This window comes from Spermophilus citellus, assembly GCF_964194105.1.
Source record: "Spermophilus citellus genome assembly, chromosome: 18".
NCBI lineage: Eukaryota > Metazoa > Chordata > Mammalia > Rodentia > Sciuridae > Spermophilus > Spermophilus citellus.
In genome coordinates, this window is record NC_138200.1 from 60,279,690 (window position 1) to 60,304,612 (window position 24,923).

The 24,923-nt window shown below is 44.1% G+C and overlaps 1 protein-coding gene across 1 annotated transcript in view; it reads right to left on the bottom strand.

Annotated features, from left to right (window-relative positions):
- The window catches only part of ADAMTS18 (ADAM metallopeptidase with thrombospondin type 1 motif 18), a 618,263-nt gene that overhangs the window by 116,099 nt on the left and 477,241 nt on the right, over nt 1–24,923 (bottom strand). The window contains exons 2-4 of the mRNA XM_081275079.1: nt 22,610–22,958; nt 22,429–22,516; nt 19,324–19,640 (exon numbers count right to left, since the gene is read on the bottom strand). Coding sequence (XP_081131205.1) covers nt 19,324–19,640; nt 22,429–22,516; nt 22,610–22,699 — 495 coding nt within the window. The 5' untranslated portion in view covers nt 22,700–22,958. The remainder of the gene's footprint in view (nt 1–19,323; nt 19,641–22,428; nt 22,517–22,609; nt 22,959–24,923) is intronic.

The window sequence follows — 24,923 nt, forward strand, 5'->3', positions numbered from 1 at the left end:
CCCACATGTAATGTTTATCATTTAATTAAAATCACAAGGCATAACAAGAAACAGCACCAAACCCAAAAGAAAACAAATTATAAAGAGATCCACAGGTGATACAAATAGTAGTGTTACTAGCCACAATTTTGGAAGTAATTATCATGTTCTAGAAAGTAAATAGCAAGTGAAAAAAATCACTAGAAAACCAATATTAATTTTAAAAACAATATTTCAAAATTGAAGTTATAGTCAATAAATGTATTTAACAAAAATCCAGACACAGAAGAAGGGAGGATTAATGTTTTAGAAAACAGATCAGTAGAAAATATGTATGATCCATATTATTTGAAAATATGTAACTGGAGTCTCAGAAGAGGAGCTGAGACAATACAAGGCATATACCACATCTGAAAAGTAATTGTTCAAGAATTTAAACTTAAAATAACTTTCAACCATATATATCCAAGCTGCACTACAAATACTGAGAAATTTAAGCAAAAAAGAAAAAGAGCTAGACACATCATGGCAATTTTGCTGCAAACCAAAGGCTTAAAAAGTCTTTAAAACATCCAGAGGAAAAAAAATGTGAAGAAAAATGTAATTTATAGAATTTTACATTTACATAAACTATTAATACAGGATGGCAAAGATGAACTGGGAGATGTTAAAATAACATTATTTATCGAAAGAAACCATTCAAAGGCTGAAAAGGCAATCGAGAGAAAATAAAATGCATTTATTCAAAAAGATTCCATATCCAGGTAATCCAATAGAAAAATGGCAAAAAAAAACCCCAGATATTTGACAAGAGGATATCCAAATTCCAATCAACATATAAACATGTGAAAAAAAATTGATCAACCTCAGAGAAACAAAAACACAATATGATCTACTAAGTCCACTCCAGATTACTTAAAATAGAAAAAAAAAGACAAATATATCAAGTTTGGGGAATGAGGTGGAAGTTGAACTTACACTCAGCTTGTGAGAATGTAAATTGATAGAACTACTTTGGAAAAACATTTGTCATTTTGTACTGACAACTGAATCTGTACACTTTATGATCCAGGAATTCCGTTTCTAGATAAATAGACTCAACAGAAATGAGTACATCTTTGAACCATTAGAACTGCAAAAGGAATATTCACAACAGCATTAACCACAAACAACCCAAATGTCCATCAACAATATAATGGATAAATGCACTGTGGCTATTTGTGCAAGAGGATACTTGAGAGAAAGGAGAACACACATTGTATTCATATCAATATGAACAGATGTCACAAACAGGCATGGAACAAAAGAAGCCAGTCAAACCGGATCATTCCATCGATTATGTTTATACAAAGTTCAAAAGCAGGCAAACCCATCATCAGTGGAAGAGACATGGTGCCGATTATGTTCACGGAGGGGGTAACTGAGAGAAGGCCTCAGGAGTGCTTCTGGGAAGCTGGTGGTCAGTGATATTCTGACCTGGGTACAGGAGGACAGTGGCCCCTTGGTAAAAGTGGAGCTGTGTATCACTGCCTGTGCACCTTTTTGTGCATATGCTATTTTGATCATTTTTAAAAGCAGAATCTGAAACATTCTTTTAAGAGAAGAGGTGTGTATGCAGGATTTCAGAAGCACCTTGTAAAATGAGTGGCACCTTTTAGTCAAACCCTTCAGACTAAAGCTGCACTGCCCAAAGCCCCGTCCTACCCAGACAGACCCTGAAGAAAGCAGAGATAAGAAACTGCATTAGAGTCAAAAGTAGCATTTAACAGGGGACTGGCTTATTCCACAGAGAGTAACAAAAAACTGTTCTCCTAAGCTGATGTGACAGGATAAACAGAATCACAGACATTCTGCCCTCAGTAGCTGACTCGACAGTCAAGGCTGACAGATTTACAATGGAGAACGGAATCCTCAGATAAAAACCCATGTGCTGTGTTTGGGGCTTGATGACCTACAGTATACACTGAAACCCTTAAATCAACAGGTCTGTGGCATTTACGGTGAAGCACTCTGAAGGGTGGCTTCATCAGACAAGCCTCGTCTTGAGTCTGAGCCCAGCTGAAAGCTGGGCGATCAAAGGCATGCACTGGCTCACGTGGCAGGAAAAGCGCCCCACTTCTGCTCAAATAATGGACCTCATTCTTGTGCTTTGGTGGAGGGGAGGGGGAGAACGAAATGGCACAAATGTATAGAAATGTACATAATCTTTAAGACAAACCAATGCTAGGAAACACTTACCCAATGACTCCTACACCTCTTGCTATTGCTATCGTCACAATAGCAGGATTCTTAGGATGTGTCTGGTTGGATCCAAGCAGTTCACACAATACCACTTTATATATCCATGAAATGTGATGCTTTATCACAGTGTCTCAAACCACTTGACCAAAGCCATGGATAAAAATATAGTACGTACCCACACAGGTCCATAAGGCAAAATTTCACAGATTGCATGAAACACCCCATCTAGATAATATACAATCTGATATTGTGTATTCCATTTATGCTCCTCTATTACTTATCCTTGCTTATGAATGTTGACCATGGCTTTGGCTTACAGCCCAATGACTGGGTGCAATGCAAATTTTGAAAAAATAAATTTTCTATAAAAAACTTGTTTTAAATGGATGAGCCAAGCTACTCTTTATTGTTTCACTGATTCTCAAAATCTTCTGTGCATTACGAATCTTCTAAAGGATGCTAACTGACAGTGCAGGTTCCAAAGTACCAGGCAGTGATTATGATTCCATAAGTGGAAACAGGGCTTAGGAATGTGAATCATTATCAAGTGTTCCAAACAAGGCCTACCTAGGCAGGCACACTGGGGATGAGAGTGTGACAGATGCAATCTCATCCCTTCATTTGCAGATGAGGAAACTAAGACCCAAAGAAGGGAAATGATTTGCTCACAGAACATGTGAGAAAGTGGTGCAATATAAACCATGTCAAAGGAGGAAGAGTGACCAATAGCACCTCCAGAGAAGAGAACCAAACCCAGGACTGAGTATGGGTGGCTGGGAATACCTCCTTCTTTCAGCCAATTTGCAACAGAACATTCTGCACAATGAATCTTTCCAAATCCTTCCTTCTTATCATCAAACCTCATGGTGCAGTATCACAGGGCAATATTCATATTCCAGGCTTTCAGATATTTCCTGTTTATCTAGAGTTTTGCAAGACCATCATTTCAAACTGGCTCATTTGTTCCAGTTGAACCCCCTATTTTCCTGCCAAGTTGCCAATGAAGCATGAATACCCACGGTCTACCCATTTGGGTGAGGAGCTAAAGGGAGCAATCATTCATTGTGACGGCTGACGCTCATCCAGTGCTTGGAACGTCTGGAATACAGCTGTGGTGGCCAGTCTCCACAGGGCATTTCTACTCCCTGCCTCTCCTCCTGGGGTCCCCAGCAGAGCCATAGCACCGGCCCCCTTGTATCCATTCTTGATCTCTGCTCAACTGAGTTAGTTAGTTATGACTGAGATCAGCTCAACAGGAAGGAGCACAATGGATCAGTCCCTCACTAGGGCCCTTCTTCGGGCCACTAGGCTACACTGTTCCTGCATACCTGAATGTCACCTTGTGGGATACATATTTGATGAGCTGGAATTTTTACATTTAAGATATTTGATTCCATGAATACATCATTACCAGGCGGTCCATTCCCTCATGACACCAGCCATCTAGTAAAGGAGACAGACTCACTCAAATAAACACATCACTAAAGACACAACCACAGCATGTTACGAAAAGAGATGCCAAGTCAACTTTGCTAAAGAACAGTAAAAAGACCCTATGACAGTTCATTTTATGTCAACTGGATGGGGTCACAGGGTACCCAGACACGTAAGCATTATTCTAGGTGTATCCATAAATGTGTTTCTGGATGAAATTAACATCTCAATTGGTGGGCCCAGTAAAGCAGATGGCCCTCCCCACTGTGGGTGGGCTCCACCCAGTCAGCAAAGGTCTGAGTAACAGAGAATTCGCTCTGTCTTTGAGCTGGTACCTCTGCCATTGCCTGCCTTCTGACTCAGACTAGAACTTACACCATAGGTCCTCCTGGGGTCCAAGCTTGCCAGCAACAGATCACAGAACTTCTCGATCTCTAAAGAGCATGAGCCAATTCTTTATAATAAATCTCTTTACACGCACACCTATGAAATAAAGCAATTGGTTCAGTCTCTGGACAATCACGGGTCCTTTCATGATCAACCTACCAGCAAGAATAGAAAGAAAAGGCATATATGGAAGGCAGCTGCTACCATTTCCCTCCACTGTGAAAGATTTCAGAAAAATAAAGACTACCTGCTCCTCATTTCAAAAAATTTGAAGAAAAACTCACGGGCGTGGGGGTGGGCAGTGCTAAGGAAGCCAGGATTCAATAAGGAGACGTAATAATAGAAACCAAAGTCTCTGACTCCCTGCTTAGAAAAATGCCACAAGGAGCATTGGGGTGACACATGAAGAGGACCTTCCATGGGGCTGATTCCTCCAGTCTCTGGTAGAAGCTGCCTGCTTCAATGAGAATTGCTTCCAGCAAACAAGATTGCTCAAACAGCCATCGGAGCAGAAATACGAGAAAACTGAACTTTCTGATACATTAAATGGGACACCACATCAGATACGATATACTTTTGAATGTCCTCTGCTCTGGATTATTCTTGTCACTGAACCTCTCTACTAGAGAGAGAAACTGATAATAGTGTGAACTTAGCTTTTAATTTCCAAAACGGAGATCTTTTAAAACTGTATATTTCTTTGCTTCCTAAATGTTATTTGGCATAACGGGGAAGGTTATTGTGAGAACAAAGTATAAAGCCGAGAATTAGTAAGAAGGTTTCCAAAAGGAGAAAAAGTTAATTGAACTAGCAAGTGTGGGCAAAATATAAAAGAAAATACACGAATTCTGAAATTTTTTACAATATATTCTCAGTTATCTTCAAGGTAAATATTTAATTCAGCATCCTTAAGTCTGATTTTTTCATCGATGCGTACAATTTCCCATGTAATTGTGAAATGAACAAGCGCCTCCAGACCAGAATGCCAACCTGTCCACACCAGAGTACTCAACAGAAAACGGCAGAGGCTCTGAAAGTGCTGACTGGAAGAAAAGCAATTTCAGCAAACTAGTCAGTAAAGGGGGACTCTCTTCTACATGTTTTGGTGTCTCTGTACTTGTTAGTGAACTTCTAGGTAGGAGATGCTGCACTCTCCAAAGCAGCAACCAGTATTGGGCTCTTGACCAAGGCTGGTCTGAACCCAACATGTATAGAGACTTTGAAGACCCATGCGAAAAACAGAAGTGAAGTATCTCATTGATCATTTTTGCCTTGATTATATTTTTAACATATTGGGTTAAATAAGATTAAAAAATACCAACCTAAATTCCAACCATTTCTTTTCCCTTTCTTTTTCTTTTTCCCGGTGGCCATCAGAGAGTTTAAACTTAGATATCTTGGTTTGCATACTAGTTCCACTGAACACTGGTCAAAAGGGATGCAGAGTCCTATGCATAGGACTTTATTTCTATTTGATGAAAAAAAAAAAAAAGATGAAGGGGAGAAATCCCTTCTGTTGTAATTACTTAAAAATAAAAACCTAGGGCTGGGGTTGTGGCTCAGTGGTAGAATGCTCGCCTCACACGCCGAGACCCTGGGTTCGATCCTCAGCACCACAGAAAACTAAATAAGTGAAATAAAGGTGTTGTGCCCAACCACAACTAAAAAAAATAAATAAAAACAAAAATCCATTGCATGCAAAATTAGATCCATTAAAACAAACAAAGACACAAATGAACTTCACATGCATGTTGAACAATGTAATCCACTGATAAGCATTCTTGGTTTACAATATTACCGCACATGTCATCATTCAAACAAATCAAAGAAACCAATTAGAAGCCAGCCGTGAAGCCCGTCTCCTACCAACTGCTCACTGCCGGGCATACAACGTGCTCACTCGTATTTACTGCTTTCGAGCCATCTGCAGTTATTGTTGGCAGACATGGAGAGGTGTGTCATCACAAGAAAAACTGACAAAGGAGTGAATCAACAGAATAGATAACGTAGCCAAGATGTGCTGTTAGGAACACACATCCACAATGCCAGATGCCATAATACTCTGTGCGACAAGCATTGCACCCTATAAAGGTGGGTCCTTGACATGTGTAGGGAGACGGCTCACTACACTGGCCTGTCAGCCGCTCTGCTGCTTTCTGTTTCCCTCCTTCCTCTATGAAACAAAGGACTCTTTGCAGAAAGTGTCCATAGTTTGCTCACTCCTATTGCAGTTTAGAAACCCAAAGTACTTTAATTTCAGGCACAGCTAGACATCAGGACTGTGATGACCCTATTCTCAGCTGGCAAGATAGTCACCAGCAACTCTGGCTCATGTCTCCTCTCAGGTGTCCCAGAATTTGACCTTGTTGGCTCCGATCCTATTACATGTTTATCTCTAAACCAATCGCTATAGACAAGGATAGCTGGCCTTCTGACTGGTTACTGTAGAAAGCATGTCACCTGCACCCAGATCCCATGGATATGAGGTTGAGATAGAGACAGGGTAGGTCCCCACAGACTGGGGAAATGATGAGTCACCACTGCCATTTCTGAGTTCCTGACATCCCACATAAAAGACAATCAATTTATCCTTTTTCTCAGTGAATGAATGAGAAATATCAAGTCCAGGATGGAGTCCAATTTAGAAATGACTTCTTTCTAACTTTCACACATTCACATAAGAAATGTTTATTGAATGTCTTTTATCTGCCAAGGACTATTAGCGACTAAAAGGACAGCAGAGACAAAGCCCAGACCCTCATTGATCTGATATTTAAGAAGGGAAGGCAGGACATGCAAAACAATACACAGATCTGGTATGGAGTGATAAATAAATAGTATAAAGAAAAATAAAACTAGGGAAGGAAAGGAGGGGGCAACGCAGGGAACTTCTGCAACCATGACATGTGTGTGGAGAACTGAAGGAGGCCAAGAAGGAAACCTGGGGAAGAGTTAGTGAAGCTCAGTTAGTGAGACAGGGGCATCTGGGGGTTGGAAGACAATGGAGGCCCGAAGAGCTGAGTGGAGTGTGCAGTGATGGAGGAGATGGGAGGTGAGGTTGAAGACGCCAGATCACAGTGGGCCTTCCTCAGGGCCATAAGAAATATGTCTGGATGTAAATCCAATAGTGGGTGGAGATGAGGAAAGTGAAATAATCAAGCCACAGGGTTCCTGCAGCAGGAACCCAGGTGGGAGGTCACAACATGTTCCTTAGCCGTGATGTTAATTCTGCATTGTCCTTACAGTTCATGTTCATGACCTCGTTATTCCTTACCTTCACATTGCAATACTGTAGAATTTAGGAACATCATTTTTATATGCTCATATTCTATCATAGGTGTAAGACACATAAGAAGCTAGAAATAAATGTGTTGGTTTGGAAGAGTCCAGGGTAGTGGGGTAGATGGATGGGATAGAGAAAGAAATAGAAAAGAATGGGGAGGAAATGTCATCTGGTTCTTGACAGCTAGGAATGCAAGTCCCAAAGTGACTTTGGCTTTGTTTACTTACTTTATAATGAGACAGTAATTGAAAAAGTTATGAATTGGTGTGCACATACTTTATAGAGAGAGATATGAAAAACTGTGCTCTATTTTTTGTAATAAGAATTGTAATGCATTCCACTGCTGTCGTGTATTTAAAAAATAAAATCAATAAAAGATTAAAAAAAGAGAGAGACAGTAATTTGAGAGGATATTGCAGATTATGTAAGTACGTCGGAACTACTGTTAACAAATGAATCCTTTGAAGAAAGGGATGAGATAGATTAAATGAGGTCAGCTGGTAAGTCTATGCCTATGGGAGAATTAGATTCCATGTCCTGCATTCCCATTAAAACAGAGCTTCCTCACTTCCCCCAAGCACCATGGCTATTTGAAAAGCAATGTGTAAATAACCCAACCACATGCAGCAGAGAGAAAAGTCTAGCACACATTTACAAAGTACTTACGCAAGAGACACACCCAGGAAAATGATCATTGCTTAATTCATTCCAAGAAATACCCACTGCCCCATCCTTATAGATCAAGAGAATACACAGACTATTTCACTTAGGTCTCAGGTGAACTGCAAACCCAGAAATAGAAACCACATTTCTAATCTACATCCATAGGGTTAGATCCCTTTCCTCCTAAGACTGCAGGAATAAATGTTATTATAGGTATATCTGTTTCCTCAGTGATCCAATTATCATCAGTAGTCTGGGTTGGCATGCTGTGAAATTCAAAATCAAATATACAGTTTTGACGGATGCCCAGTTGGTTTTTCTGCTGCCATCCAATCTACCCCCAGCCTCTAAGTGCCATTCACGCAGCCTCAGCCTCTTAGTTCCTCAAAGAAAGGTGTGGTAGAGTTGAGTAACCCTCATCCAAAAATCCAAACTGCTCTGTAATCTGAAACTTTTCAAGCACTGATGGGATACTCAAAAAAGTTTTAGACTTTGGAGACCAGATTATTTGGGTTAGGGATGTTCAACCAGTAAAGTCTATGCAAATATTCTAAAATCTGAAACACTCCCGTCTCAAGCATTATGGACAAGGAGTACTCAACTTGAACCTGAAATCATTACCCTTAATGTTACTGAAATTAAAAGCATGTATACTCTATGAGAAAAAATAAACTTGAATAGATGCATTTTATTAATGAAGCTGATTTGTGACTGGGCTAAATCACTAGCTATTAGCTGGTGACCACTGTGGCTATGTCTGGAGACACTTTAGGCTGAAATAACTGGAGGGGCTACTGGCATCTAATGAATAGAGCTTAGAATATTGCCAAACACGCTGCAATGCAGAGACATGTACCCCACAAGGGGGAATTATCCATTCTAACTCATCCATAATGTCCTGTTGAGAAACCCTGTGCCAAACAGAACAACTTCCTAAGCAATTTTTAAAGTGGCCACCTAAGGAAACTTGCTTCTCCTTGGAACCATTTTCATACCTGCCTCATGAGGGAGGGCAAGTGGTTGACCAGATGACTGAAGATGACCATGAACCTGATAAGGGAAGGGACTCGATAAATACTAAACACCTGCTCCAGAGTAAGCCCCACAGACACTTGGCTTTCTACTGCAGAATCAACGAGTTATCACAAACAAGGAGCACAAAAAACACCATTATTAACTCACCGTTCTCCCAGTCTGAAGTGTGGGCCCCGCACGGATGAGTGCTCGGCTCGGAGTTTCCTAAGGTCAAAGTCAGAGTCTCAACTAGGCTGCCTCTCTTCATGCAAGCTCTGGGGAAAATTCCACCTCCAAGCTCATTCAGGTTGCTGGCGGAATTCATTTCCTTCGGGGTACACGACTGAGGCCCCGTTTACTTGCTGCTGTTAGAGCCGCTTGGCTCAAGGCTGACCACATTCCTTCTGACATGGACCCTTCCATCTCCACAACCCACATGGAGACGCTCTCCCATGTTAAGCCCCTCCAGCTATGAGTCTGACTTCTCCTGACTATGAACTAGAGCTGGATTTAAAGGGCTCATGTGATGAGGTCAGACATTCCTGAAACAATCTCCCTATCTCAAGGTGAACTGTAAAATCTCTTTCCAGCAGTACCTAGCTCAGCAATGGGGGGAGTTAAGTATACCAGGGCCAAGACTTGTGGGGACCACCTTAGAATTCTGCCTTCTACATTTTTAAACATTATCTCATGTAATTCTTGCAGCACCCTCTGAGAGTTGCTTGTTTTATTTAACTTCCACTTCACAGACAAGAAAATTAGATTATCAGTTTGAATATTTCCCAAAGCTGGGTGAAGGGTACACAGGAACTAGAGTTATTTAATTCTTATGACATTGTATTACTTCAGAATACAATGTCATCCAAAAACATACTCTAAAGACTACACCATTAGAAAGTGAGAGAAACTGGTTTCTAAAAATCCCTCTCATTTTAACACACCATCCACCATCTCCAACTACCAGACAAGACATTTCTAAGGTCACAGCTCCAAAGCCTCCATTTACCTAGACCAGAGGTGCTCAAACTGGGCTGTGTTTTAGAACCACTTGGGCAGTCTTCAAAAATACAGATGCGTGGGCCCATCCTCAAGCATTCTGTTTTGTTGCATCTGAGCTGGGCTCTGAGCATAGGCACCCATGTTCTCTACTGATCGCTGTACTAAGAATCATGTGTTTAGACTTATTTTTCAGTCCTAAGTGACAGAGTTAAACATGCAATATTAAACAGATCAGTATTTGTTTTACACACAGTGAGAATGCTTCTACACGACTAGAACCCACCTGACCCCCAGTGCATTTTATGGAAAACACTGACTGCCAAACCCTGAGATGAGAAGCAGAGATGCACATTAGCGTATTGAAAATCAAGAGTGCATTTGAATACAGTCTTCTCTCCCTTGAAACTCTGACCTGCATAAAAAAGATCTACCCAATCCTCGAGGCAAAGAGAAAATTCTGTGCATTACTTATCCATAGAGAGACTAACTTTGGGTAAGTCTTTATTTGCTTCCTGGAAGTGGCAAAGTAAAACAGGAAAGGGAGGTGGGAATTGTAAAAATCACAGGGTGAGCCCAGACGCTAAATGCACTCTGCTGCAGACCTCCGTAAGGCCACAGAGGTAATCTCCTTTACCAGCTTATCTCAATCTCTTTCAAGTGCCTACTCTCAAATAAGGGTGTGCATATAGTGGACATCTCATAAATTAGTGATGTGCACTATATAATTTATATTAGAAAGCATGCCCTCTTGACTTGTCTGTGGTAATAAGGGCAGATAAAATACTCCAAAGCTCAGTGGCACGAATAAGCAATCAAAAGAATTCTGCTGAGAATGAAATCCTAAGCTACATCAAAGGCATCCCTTCAGGAGAGGCGAGCATGCTGACCAGGCAGGGCTCTCAGCAGACTTGCATTATGGTATCTGAGTGTATTCTGCCCTGTAATTGGGTAGAAACCGTGGGAACAGGCTTTCAAGGGGATAACTTGATGCAACTGTTGAGGAGCTCCTAGGTTTGTGGACAGAGATGTGTATGAAGTCAGAGCAAATATTTTTGGTCACTTAATGTGCAGTGCTATCATTAGGCCTGTTTATATTTGGACTTCAGAAATTAATCAGTACCATCCTTTCTTAAATGGTTCACTGCTGATGGTGGGAAACAACGCAATTCCAGTAACACATGTGCTCCTCTGTAGGGAGTTAGTCTAAATCATCATCTTGGGCTTGTGGAAAAATCAGGATGAAATCCCCTCTAAGTAGCTCTGCATGCTATACAATCAAGGTAATGGTGACAGTGAGAGTGAATGGTACATGTCAGAAGCAAGTAAATCTCTGGCCACAGCTCATGTCCTGTATGCTTTTGACACTTAAGGTTTTCACATGGTAAGATGTCTTTTTCTCTCTCTCTCTCTCAAAAATGTAGAAATGAATGGAAGAAGAGTCTTATGTATGCATGAAATAAGCATAGAAATAACACTAGAAATAAGCATATAAACCAGAAGGGAATACCATGTAGCAGTTAAAAGAAGCAGCTAGATCTATGTCCAATGATAAGAACAAGAAGTTAGATGTTACTTTTAAACTCACTCCTCCAAAAAGATGTTTCAGAAAAAGCATTGGCCAATGCAATTTACATACATTTTAAGCACACATAAGCACAGGTATCCATGCATCAGGACAGGGCAGAAACAAACTCTGGCTTCTAGAAGTTTCAGCGTGGAGCCTAGGGCTGGTGGGCATCTCTTCAAACCTCCCTCTGTGCATGCATCCACCTTGCAAGGAAGAACCAGTTCTTTCTTGTTCTGGAACCAGTTCTGTCTTGTTCTGATAGAGGTGAATTCAACGTGGTCTCCTGGGACTTACAGGCAGATGACAGCTAATAAAGCCCAGAGGCCTGTACACGTGTTCTCAGGTATGAAGTAGCTGGCAGAGCATGCGGTTTGTGGCTGAATAAGTCACCTGCTACCACCCAAGGAAATGTCTGAATCATGGCTGGAACTGAGGAGATCCCGTAGCAGAAGGAAGCCAATGAGAGAATGACGAAGAGGAGGAGAGCTTAGGGATGGTGGGCACAGCTGGATATCTTGGATCCAGGCTTCCAGAAAGCTAGCCAATCAGGTCTAAGGAAGGAAGGCGGGGAGAAAAGGTGGGGGGCAGCGAGCGGGAGGGAGAAGGAAAGAAAGGAGGTAGGAAGAAAAGGAAGGCAGGGAGGGAGGGAATGGAGAGGGGAAGAGAGGAAGGGAAGGAGGAAGAGGAGGAAGGGAGGAAAGGATGACTTAGAAAATTAGCCTAGAGCCAACCAATCAGTTCAAGGGGGAGCTTTTCTGGTTGAGATGGAAAAGTCTTATAATCTATAAAGAAGAATGGTCTCTGCCTTTTGTTTCCCATTAGCTATCCTGACCCCCAGCATTCATCTGGCTAATGCTAGCCTGTATGTTCACAGTCAGGCTGACGTCAATGATGTTCAGTCCATTATGGCAAAAACAAAAAGGCCCGAGGAGACCTGCTTCCCCTGAGAAGGTTCTTTGCCAACACCCTTAGGATAAATTCACATTCAGTCACCAGTCACCACCGCCCATTTGGGAACCTTCAGGAAGCTTTTCTTCCCTTTATTAAACATGCACACCCTGGATCTACCTAGGACAGATGGAATTTCCAGAGGTAGGGCCTAAACATACGTATTTTTCAAAGTGCCCAGGTCTTTGTGAAGTGTCTGGCAAAAAAATAAAATAAAATAAATTTTTAAAAACCTACCTTGTGGGCTGCTCTCCTGAGAGGGACAGCCTTATTGGTATGCCACTTGTTACTGACAATACATCTCACCCATGGAAAAAACAAAAACAAATCCCACCTTGCCTTAGACCTTAAATATTGATGTCCACCGGTACTTAAACATTCTAAACAGCTACCTCTGTCTTAGCTGAGTCTCCCAACAGCTCCAGTTTTAAAAAGCCATAGGTGCTCAGTAAATATTAACTCTTATTTTAATCTAGGCCAAAGTTCTTTCCTGCCTGTGGGTGGTAAGGGTTGGCATTAACCAATTTTGAAAACTCCTTTATGGAAGAAGATCTGCAATAATGATGATTATTGCTAAATCCTTTTTACTACAGGGCAAGGATCCCTTATCTGAAAGGCTTCAGACCATGGTGTGTTGGATGTTTTCTTTTTGGAATCTTGGCATATGCATAATAGATATCTTGGTGATGGGACTCAACTCAAAACATGAAATTCATTTATGTTTCATGTACACTTTATGGACACAAAGCCTGAAAGTCATTTTATACAATATTTTTAGTGTACCTGTGGTCAGACTGTGACCCATGCATGGCATGAGGTCAGGTATAGGTTTTCCACTCATGTTATCATGTTGGCACCCAAAAGGTTTCAGATTGGAGTTCATCCAGCACCAATGTGACTGTGCCAGGCACTGTCGAGCATTCACACGGAGCGTATTTCTTTCAATCAAACATAAGCCCCATGGAGAGGTACCAGGAGCCTCATCCTACCAGTGAGGAAACTAAGCCCAGAAAGTGTGAACAATCTACCTGGGGGGTGAGTTAATGAGTCCAGGAGCTGGAAACTCAGTCATTGCCCACAGACATGGCACCCAGTGATGTATCAAACAGGAATTGATCCAAATGATGGTCTGTATTTTGACCTTCCTCTTGGAATCTCCCTTTCTTCCATCTTATTTCTTCTCAGTGGATAAACTAGTGGTTACTTTCTCACACAAAACCCCCAGCATTCCCACCAGGATGGTTGCCAACCCCCAGGTGTTCTTTTCCTGTTCTTGCTCACAGCCCTGGAAAGCCTTGGGGATGGGGAGAGGGGCATTCAAGGGCCATCTCTTGCCTGGCCATCTCCTGGTTCAAAGTCAAGAACAATCAACGTGGCGTTCCTCCTGTTCATCAAGTTAAGCGCTCATCATAAGCCTTCGAAATCTAGGAGAAGGAACAACTATATCCCCTTACAGATGAGAAAACCGAGGCGGAGACACAGTCAGGAGACCCAGGACTCATGACACAGAGGCCTGGGAGCAGGATGCCTCGGTGGTCCCCCCTGGACTGGCAGGCAGCATGTTCCTTTCAGACTCTCCTGCGAGGCCTTTCAGCCTGGCCAGCCCCGCTCTGGTGTCCAGCTCTCTGGCAAGGACCTTAGTTAGTTATTACATTTTTTGAAGAGTTTAGTCTGGCATTTTGCTCAAAGTGTTGTTATAAGCAAATAATTCTCTTTACAAATTATGTCTGAGGAGGACATAGAGGAAAGCAGCCAAAAAAAAATTTTTTTTAAAGTCTTTTTACCCTTGATGAATTGAGTAATAGCCTAAGAAAACACCTCTGGTTTGGGTCAGCCTGTGTCCAAAAACATACAAATGCAACCCAGTCTAATCCCTAATTTCATGTGATCCTCTCAAGTGACCACGAGGTTCCAAAGGGGTGTATGTAATTCAGCAACCCCTGCGGGCTAACCCCTGCGGGCTCTCAGGGCCTGCTAAGTGTAGAGCCGTGGACGAAGGTCACTTAACTTCAGCCCTTTTATGAATGGAAATCAGCTTTCTAAAGACAACTTGGCAGGCAGGGACCAGCAACAGGCCACTCAATGACGGAGCTTTCTGAGTCATAAAATACTTTTGAAAAGGGGAGATCAAAGCATCCCCACTGCCTATTGAAATCCAATGGCTTCCAAAGCTCCTTACAGGGACCCAGGTTCTCTGGGGAATGGGTCACTGCAGTTGTAGTCTGAAAAAGCCACTCCTAAAGAAAGATACAATGGGGACATTAGGGCAGCCAGCCATGGAGGAGAAATGCCACTTACGGTTTAATTGTTGGGGACAAAGGACAGAAAGAAAGGAAGTGACAAAATTGGATGGCACATCAGGAATCGAGGCTGGATGTGGTACACATTCCACCAGGGCCTCTGATGTGGTACTGGGGCTGGATGACAATCAGAGCGTGTCCCAGACTGGAACATGTGGTCACCGGGGGAACATGTCAGGAACCAATGGAGGGCAAATACACTGAGGCCCAAGAATTGCTTGCTCCTTCAGGGTGACACACAGAAAGAACCACAGTATGAGATGGTGACCTATGAAGTATGGCCTGCAAAGGGCAGGGGTCAAGTTAGAACCAGTCCTATCTTTGGGGATTTCACAGAGCCACAGTTAAAGTATGAAATGTGTCACAGTCAAATTTGTTTTCAACGTCAAGTTTCCCGTAAGTTGAAACTCTTATCCCTAAAGCATCCTGCAACAGTTAGAAAGCCACACAAAAGATCCCAGCATCTCTGCGGGGCTTTTCTTATCACCAAACTATGAAGAGATGCCCCTCAAAAAAAAATTTCCCTGACCAGAAAATCTGGGAAAAGCCTAGGTTTGAACAGAGTTTTTTAAAAAATATGTTATTTAACGTAACAGTGTTTAAAATGGGATTCGTGCAGAACTGCTCTGACTTGCTAATATGCTAATGACACTGTAACTCTCCATGAGGTGGCATTTTGGGACTAACGTGACCAACTCTCCGTTTTCCAGAGGTCATAACCTGTCAGCTCTTTGTTCTGTGGAGCCACAGTTTGGTTCACACTAAAATAGGAACTTCCAGGTCTAAAAGCCCCATGGCATCTTCTCCCTCAGCTTGTAGGCTCTGTGCCTGGCCCTCACATCCATCTTCATCATTACTGTCCCTCATGCTCTGCACATGTCTGGCATCACAGAGGCTGGTAAACAGTTGTTGGATGAAAGAAAGATGACTCAATATCTTTCCAGTAAATTCCAAACACACAACCATTAGGTGCTTCTCAAATGTTACTATGCATCAGAACCATTTGGGAAATTTAAAATATGCATTTTGCCCCCGCCCCAGCATCGCTTGCAGTTGAAGGACACCACAGTTTTAGCACCTCAAATAAAGCTAGTGGAGTTGACCACACTCTGAAAGTCACTGTTCCAACTCAAAGGATCACCACCACGGTAGAATATTTTAGAGCAGAGAAATGTCTTAAAGCTCCTAGTACTAAAGAAGAAAGATATAGGTTTGTCGTATAAGAAAACAGAATTGAAAACAGGCGAAAATCCTGAGTTAGCTGTAGTTCAACAGGAAGATGGCGTCCCCCTCCAATGGCACGGGCTTGCAGAAATGAGGACCTCACTGCAGTGGTCAGAGGAGGGTAGGTACAGCAGAAAGGCCAGCAGGTTAATCTGTAACCCCGAGATTCTGGGAGAAAGGCTGCGAGTCTCCAGGTGCAGTGGGCAGTGTCAGCCTGGAAAAGGTATTCGAAATTTGAAAAAATAATCACCTCCAAATCTAATGTTGGTGGGACTCACTTAGGGAAGTTTGTGACTTCTTTTTTATGAGTTATCTCCAAGGAAGTAACAACCTATTCAACTCCTGAATAAAGTGAGAACTGTCAGATGGAGAAAGGGGATCCAAGGTGCATTTCAAGAAGGCATTACAAACATTGTAAACATAGATTAATTCTGAAGGCAAATTCCCTGATGGAAAAACTCCCACTGAAGTATGTACACATACCCATATGTACAAATATATGCATTTCACTACCATCACCTTCTGCCTTCTCTCATTATCTTCTGAGGTTTCCCTAGCAGTCACCACAATGGCTAGCTTTCCCATGGGCACTTTGCCAGGTCATTTAACGGTGACGTATCATTTTCCTAACACACACGGTGTGCACATGAGCAGAGGGTTATCATCACACCTCAAGGAATCCCAATGCCAGTGGCCCAGGCCCCCCCCCACCGAGCGCTCATTTGCTGGCCATGGAAGTGTAAATTCCTAGGACCCCTCTGGACAGCTGATTGGAAAGACTCCCTAAAGCCAATTGTGTGTACATCCTGTGACCCAGGAACCTCATTCTCGGGAGTCTACGCAACAGAACGCAGCCACAAGTTCAGCAAAAGGCACATTCAAGAATTTTCCGCAGTGTTCTTCCCAACAATCCCCAACAGAAAACACTTTGATAGTTAACAAGGGGCCAAGTTTGACAATTAAATGGAAACACTGTACAATCTTCATACCCAGAGAGAGCTTATGGTTCTACTTGTGCAAATTTTTGAAATACGCACATTAAACTGTTAGAAGTAGGGCAGTGGTGGCCTCTGGTGGGCAGTGAAGGGGACAAGGTGGGTCCTCTGGGGTACTAATATGACCTGTCTCATCTGGCTGGTGCTTACATGGGGGTAGACTTTGTGAAAATTGACTAAGCTCAACTCTTCCAATACATGTGTGTTCACAGGTGTCTGGGCTTTGCAATTTGGTGGGGCACAGAGGGATGGATAATGACAATCTCCCCACCGCTGACAAAATGGGGCCCGCCAGTGTCAATGAACTGGATAACCAGAGTCAGATGCCCAGAGGTCACAGTGATCCTAGAACTCATATTACGTGGTTCACAAATGTAAACTGAAACCTAGACAACTAAAGTTAATAAGCTAAATCGACGCACCTGCCTTATTGAAAAGTAGAGACATCCCAATTTATATCAGCCTTTGACCCAGGCAGATTTGCTGGTTAAAATATGACGTTTGGAACTCACAGTTAAGTGATCCTTTCTCCTTGTTTAAGAGCGAGTCTCTCCCTGACGAGAAACAACCTGACATCCCTTAATGAGAACTGATCTGACATGTCACTCACAGATGGTGGAATGCTGGGAGAACCAAACATGGGGCCAAGTTTTGCGGGAAAGAGAACAGTGGTGAGCCAGAAGCTGCTGTAGCACCTTCTCCATAAGCCATTCCCTCCCACGGCCCTGCGACCCCATCACTCCTTATTCCCATTTCCAAGACAAAGAAACTAAGACATGTACAGGGGTAAGTAACTTGTCTAAGGCCCTACTGCTTCATGCTGGTGTGAGAATTCGTGCTCTTCACTGTGAGTATATAGAATGAGTGTTTAAGCCACTACGGAACAGTGGCACACACCTGTCATCACAGAGACTCAGGAGGCTGAGGCAGAAGGATCACAAGTTCAAGGTCAGCCTGGGCCACTAAGATTCTGTCTCAAAATTAAAAAAATAAAAAGAATTTGGGTAAAGAACCCCTATATCCAATCTCAGCCCTCACACACACACACACACACACACACACACACACACACAAGGCAACATAGTGGAGAGCTTAAGCCCCTGAAGATTCTGGAAGAGAAATGCACAGGCAACACCAAAGAACAGCAGGCTCTACACCACAAATCAAACAAAAAAATTCCAAGACACAGCCAGGCACATGTGCACACGTGTGTGTGACCATGCTATAACAAGGTCACTAGTGAGCAATAGCCATCATTTAAATAGATCCAGCTCAGCTGGGGATGGTTAAATCTTCATACTTTCAATAAACCATAGACTATCATGACAATGGTGAGGGTGAACGATTTTATCTGAATTTCAAGTCACACCGTGGGAGAAAAAGCTGCAAAAATAACAAAGTTTCAACGAGCAAGAACATGGGAGTGACTTGCTTCACGCCCACCCCAGCCTCTCCTCTGGCTTCTGCCATGACCCGCCCTGGACATTACCCACTACATCTTCGGTGGGCCTTCTCAGCTTCCCTCTCGGGGCCACACCAGAGCAAGAGCATGATCACCACACATCTTTCACACAAACCCTTCTGTCAACTCAACACATTGTTCCAACCCAAGAGACATTTTTAAATTATGCAACACAAAATGAGAGCCCATATATTTGATTGAATCCTGAGAGGTATCATTGACACCAATATCCCTGGCCTTGTGGTCAACAGATGAGGAATACACAGAGAGGAAATGACACTCGCCTCAAATACTTTGAAATGTCCTGCCTCCCCGGTCACCACCCTTAAGGACACACCATGTCCCATTCTAAAAGGATGTCTCCCGTGAGCAGGACACCACAGCACCTGCCTTCAGTGCCGTGGAAGGTTAGGGCTTACCAGGGCTGCTGAATGCAATTTTGCATGGAAATACTGTTTTCCCTTTTCAAAGCAATGTAGACGCATGCAGCTTGTTAGATTTATAGAATGCCTGGTCTCCCAAGACTTCACAAAGCGAATGGCATCCATCAAATTAATTTCCTTGGGAGAGCGTCTCAAACATGGAGAATGAAAAGGCCCAGACCATTAAACATCAAAAGAATGTTCTAAATGGTAATTAAAGTTCTATTATATTTTCTTCTTTCTGAGAGCAGATTAGATTAATTCAATTGAGAATATTATAAGTATCAAAGCTGACAGTGTGAATGTGTGGAGTTGGCTAGAAGAGCACTTCATGTTGCAGACATCTGTTCGCTCGAGTTTACAGGACACGAAAGAGGGAGTCGGACTAGACTGGGGTGTACTCACCAAGCCGGCACACGTAGACACAGCGACGGAGGAGGAGCTGTCATTTCTGATAAATCCCTGATAGAAACATCGCTGCACCGCGGGTTCCCGAGTTTCTGAAGCACCGTCTTTTCCGAGTACCTGGACAATAAAGTGACTGCTCAAAATCGCCGAGGGCTTAAGTTCTAAGTGTAGTTCCTGTCCAAATGCTGAAAATCGGTAGTGCAGGAAGCCGCCAGCACTCTGCAGTGATCGTTTATTCCTGCCGTTGTGCAAAATGTCGTGTGAAATATATGACCCGCCCGAGTCCACTTCTACCGGCGTGACAAAGACGTAATCTGCAATGGGAAAAGTTCAGCTGTCAGCACCCAGAGCCCACATTACCAGTGGTCACTCTCCAACAGGCTGGCCAAGAGCAACAGACGGCTCATAGACACCTTCCTTCCTAGTACCACGCACTTAGAGCAAAGAGGCTCCCCAGCAGCTCTGAAGAGGGGGACCTGGAGTCCCTGTGATTAGCTCTGCCACAATATCATCTGAAAAATGAAAATCAACTACAGTTTTGATAAGTTTCAAGAATATGAAAAAGGTCACAATTCTCACGGTCTATAGATGAATTCTTTACATTAGCCACACAGCCATTCATATGGAAATTTGGGTTTTCTTTTCTTTTCTTTTTTTTTTTTTTTTTTGGTAGGAAGATAAAAATGATCAAAAACCACAAAAGCAAATAAATGGGATTTTTTTTCCCAAGGAGATTAATAGCTTTGTGCTCAAACTGAATGGAGAGCATTTTTGCAGGGGGGCACAGTTAAACAGTACACCACACTGCAAGAGGTGGTGTGTAACTTGAGATCATACCTCAGGTCATTAACAAACAACAGCAGTTTCTATTTCCAATACTATTTACTTGTGATGATAAAACTCCAACAGTCAGCTCACTCTTACCATTTAACTATGAGTTTTTACAGGGATGATCCCATTTCATCATAAGCCTAAAAAATAGTGGATGCCTAAAAATGCAGCAAAGTTGTCAGATCCATCCTAGGTAGTCTGGTGTGGAAAACCGCTCAGACATGTTGGAGGGGGCGTGGCAGATGGGGGACACCTGGAAAGGCATGTTTAAAAATACCTTCACCATTGCTCCCCAGAGCAGCACTAATTGCTGCATGTTCTAGAGAGGGGGAGCTCAAAAACAATTTGCAGTTTGAAAAAGCAAAGCCAGCACACTGTTTTCTTTCACAAAACATTGAAACTGAAAAGCATCATCCCACAAAAATGATTTGGAACATGCCCTTTGTGCATTAAAAATGCTCTGCATTTCTACTTTCGAGGCACAGAATGGGAAACTAATTTGGAAAGTGTTTAGAAAGATTGTGAATAACTACAATACATGAGTGAGTCACTTGGGTCTTCGGTTACTGGACGGGGGGCGGGGGGGGGGGGAGGAAGTTCTCTTTTCCCAAGATGGTGAACAACAACAATAAAAAATAACAAAATTTTATAAAGTTAGGGAATATAGAACCCTTCAGTTATTGTCAATGAGGGCTATTCCGATGAAGCACACACTTGCAAAAGCAAAACAAAACCAATATGACAATAACTTTTACCTATTCTGTATCTATACCATCTGTGACTTTTATTGCTTGGGCAACTCTTATTCTTATATTCTTTAGTCCTGTCTTTTCCATTGTCTGCTGCCTTCACTCCTTTAACTAGAAATGCTACATAATGGACATTTTTTTTCAGAAATTGGGAAAAACAGTTTTCCCCTTCTCTTATCCTTAAAAACCTGAGCAAAACATAAGATTTCGTAGGAGGCTCTGCAGAAAACCCACTTCTGCCCTCTACCAATGCAAATCCTACTTGACTACAAAAACCATCTCTGAAATGGTCCAGATAGTGTTTCTACAAGAAGTTGTTTCTTACCTCCTCTTCCAAAAGCATCTGAAACTTGGCTCACTCTGAAGACCTTGCGGGAGCCTCATCCAGCCAGCCCCACCCTCCAGACACCTGCTACTAGTCTGTTTCCAAGGGGAGAATAAACAGGCTACTGGAAGAGGGGCAGTCAGAGTCCCCTATAAAGAGTGATTTGATCCATCACTTGAGCTGACTAAAGATGAGGTCCTTACAGGTGGTGGCTGGGTCAGAAGGGATCTCCAGCCATGTGAGCCTGATGGAACAAGGAGGGGCAGTTTTAGAAACTGCAGCCTTGGATTGGACAAAAGGTAAATTTCCCAAGAGCTAATGTCTGGGTTTCTTGTCCTCTCACCCATGCTCTGCCATCTTCTGTCTGTGACCCTCCACCCTCATCCTCCAGTCCCAGTATGATCCCTTGCCCTCTGGCAAGAAGGGTTAATCCTGCAAGGATGAAAACTATAGCATCCCAAGGAATTTAGGCTGGACAGCAAGGTTTTTCTATACAGCTTGGGTCAGCAATTAGTTGTTCTCCTGTAGCTGGTAGGAAACAGTGCAAACAAGGATCTCCCTTCTGGACACCACTGGGAAGATGATAAATGACAGAAGTTAAGGATATTCTGGAAGTTTGTGGCTGGAAAATCTCAGAAGAGACAAAGGACTCCAAGACCTACAGCTACTGCTTTCCTCCTTCTAAAAGCCATCTTTGGGCACCCACAACTCAAGCACAGTAAAGAAAGGAAAGAACAGAAGTGGAGATGGGTGAGGAGGAAGATGGTGGTAAAAGAGAGGTGCATGGTCCTTCATACCCCACCCAGGACTAGTTTTTGTGGGCTTCCCCAGGAGAGGAAGGATATGTGGAAGGAGCCCTTTGATCATTAATACCCTAGCCGGTGTCCACTTCCTTTCTAAGTTCTCACCACAGTTAAGAGTTGTTTTTTTTTTTTTTTTTTTTTTTTTTTCTTAACAAGCCATCTGTGAAGGAGGGAAAGTATTTTTTCATTTATGTGACTTGCCGCTTGAGGCACTGATTTTTCTGATAAATTCACAGTCCTTGCCACAAGCCCTGCTCTCCAAATAGGAACCATTTCCAAAACTGCACACACCTGCCAGGGTAGGGGCTGCGCTTTTGTCTCTCTTCCCTCTTGGGGGTAAGAAAGGAACAAAGTGTCCTGAAAGGCCCTTGGGGAAGGGGATGCATATACGAACCATCATTTAATCCGCTGCCACCGCTGCTGCTGTGACCGGCAAAGGCGGTGGCGACTGATGCACAGCAGAGGCAGCACAGCTGGAGCGCCTGCAAGAGAAAAGATGACATCCCGCGTGAGGGGCGCGGCGGGGCTGGCGCCCCCTACCACCCGCTGTCCCTGAGCCCCTCAATGGCACCTGCCTTGGCCAAGCGCCCCAGTCCCGCGGGGCCCCACGGCGGGCCGGACCCTGCGACCCGGAGGGCGCATGCGAGCAGGAGGGCGCACTCCATGGTCAGGTGCGGGCGCGGCGGCTGCAGGCGGCCAGACGTGGCGGGCGGAGCGCACGGGCCGCGCACATTCTCCCCGAGGCGGCCGGGAGCCCCAGGTGCGGCGCCAGGTGGGGGCCGCCGCCGTTCACCTGGCAGGGCGGGCGCGCCGGGGCCTCGCCTCCCCGGGCCGCCCGCGTGCCCTCCCTCCCGGCGGCGCCGGCCGCCTGCGGCACTCCGGGGGTGCCGGGGACTCCCCGGGCCGGGGCTGGAGCGCTAGCGGCTGGGAGACTCTGTCGGTGCCTGCCCGCCCGCCAGCCAGGCTGTGCGTCCGTGTGTCGGTGTGAGCGTCTGAGGCTCGGGAAAGCCGCGCCAGCTGGCTCCCCCAGCGCGCCCGCTGGAGCCGAGCGCCCGCCTCTCCACCGCGCGGTGATTGGCGACCAGCGGCTCCCGGGCTCGTCCGAGCCCCCGGGCTGATGCAAGGGCGTGGGATTCCGGGCTCAGGCTCTAGGGAGGGGGCGAAGGGGGCGGGGAGGCTGGGTGGGAGTGGGGGGAGGGAGGGACCAACCCAGAGAACGGGAGGGGCGCGCCCAGGGTCAGGCTCCGCAAACGAAATGGGAGCGCACGGAGAGATGAGCTGAGAAGAAGGGCTCAGGTAAGAGGCGCGACTTCTTTCGTTGTCCCTGCAGACTTGTCATTTACAAGTCTTCCGGCGAGAGTCAAGAGATTCAGGCTTCTCAACATCTCCAAGGTGTCGGAGCTATCCTGGCTTTACCTCCTTTACCAGGGACCCTGTCCTAACAAAGTGGGAATCATTGGCTCCTTGATGAATATAGGAAACTGAGGCCCAGATGGGCTCAAGATAACCCAGCTAACAGGAGTCACGCAGGCAACCCTCAAATCTAGAGCAGCTGGAGGACTAGAATAATGACCCTGTCACTGTCCGCGTGTGAACACTATTAGCCTGGCCGAGGTGACCTCCTCGTTCTCCAAGTGGCCCAGGTTCCAACTCGGGAGGGCTGAATCTTGGCCCCAGACCCCAAACCTACAGCAATCAGCCATCAGCGTGGCATGCCTCCAGTTGGGCCATGTCAATGTTCAGTCTCAATGCACTTATTTGATCCTTTGATCCCCACATTTGCAATGAGGAAGGAAATATATTCTCGCGAGCCAGTGGAAAAGAACCTCATTGGTAACTCAGCAAGAGAAAGGGGAACCTAACTGATCAGAAGAGGATAATGCGCTCCTAATTAGAAAGATAGCAGCAGAATGTAATTTAAATGGGAGCAGGGAGATGAAAGAGAGCCTGCGCAGGTGTATGTGCACATGTTCAAGACATCTCTTGGGAACTGACCTTGAAAATAAGGCCAAAGGGAAGTAGGAGGTCAGCTTTATGTGGAAGAGGGGGCACAGCATCAGTGAAGTTTAAGTAGGAAAAGCCTTTGCCTTGTGGAAGGGTGACAAGCCAGAGGGAGGGGCAGATGCTCAGGACCTGGTAGGGTAGGCAGGGAGAGAGCACGTAGGAAATCGCTAGGTTTCAGTAAATGAGTGAGTGTGTGTGAGAGAGAGGCAACATCATTTTTTTTTTAATAATAAGTGTGGATCTTATTGAGTGTGCAGGTGCAGAGACAGGGCCAAGAGAGAAACAAGTTAAGCCACTGGTACTAGCATCAGGGTGAACAATGACAGGGTCTTGGACCAGATGGTAGCAGGATTGGTAACATATTACACTGCTATGGGTACCACATAGTTCAAACGAGGTCCGTGTCAACTTAGAATAAGTGACAGGTCAACATTCCTAAACCTGGGGTTGTAGACACAATATATCAAAAGAATATAATGAGGATAGAGTATATTTTTCCAAGCACTTTATAAGTAGACTTTAAAAGTAAGAACAGAGAGTATTTATTTCTACGTCTTCATATATCCTCACCTATGAACCTGGCATAAAATGCAGATTCCTGGGCTGTGAGCTATTGAAATTCTCGTTTGTGGGACCCAAATATGCTTTTATAGCAAGCATCTGCAGGTGGGTTCTGACACAGGTGACTTAAGTGCTTTATTTCAGTGAAAAACTGGACACTTAAGGAAACTGGACATCAGACATTCAGTACTAGTAGTTGCCAAGCAACAGACGGAACAAGAAAAGGAATCCAGAATCCATAGCACTGTAAGTCACACCATTAAGTAAATGCCAAAAGAAACTGGGGCAAGGGGTTGAATGGTGTGCCTACACTCAGATGAAAAG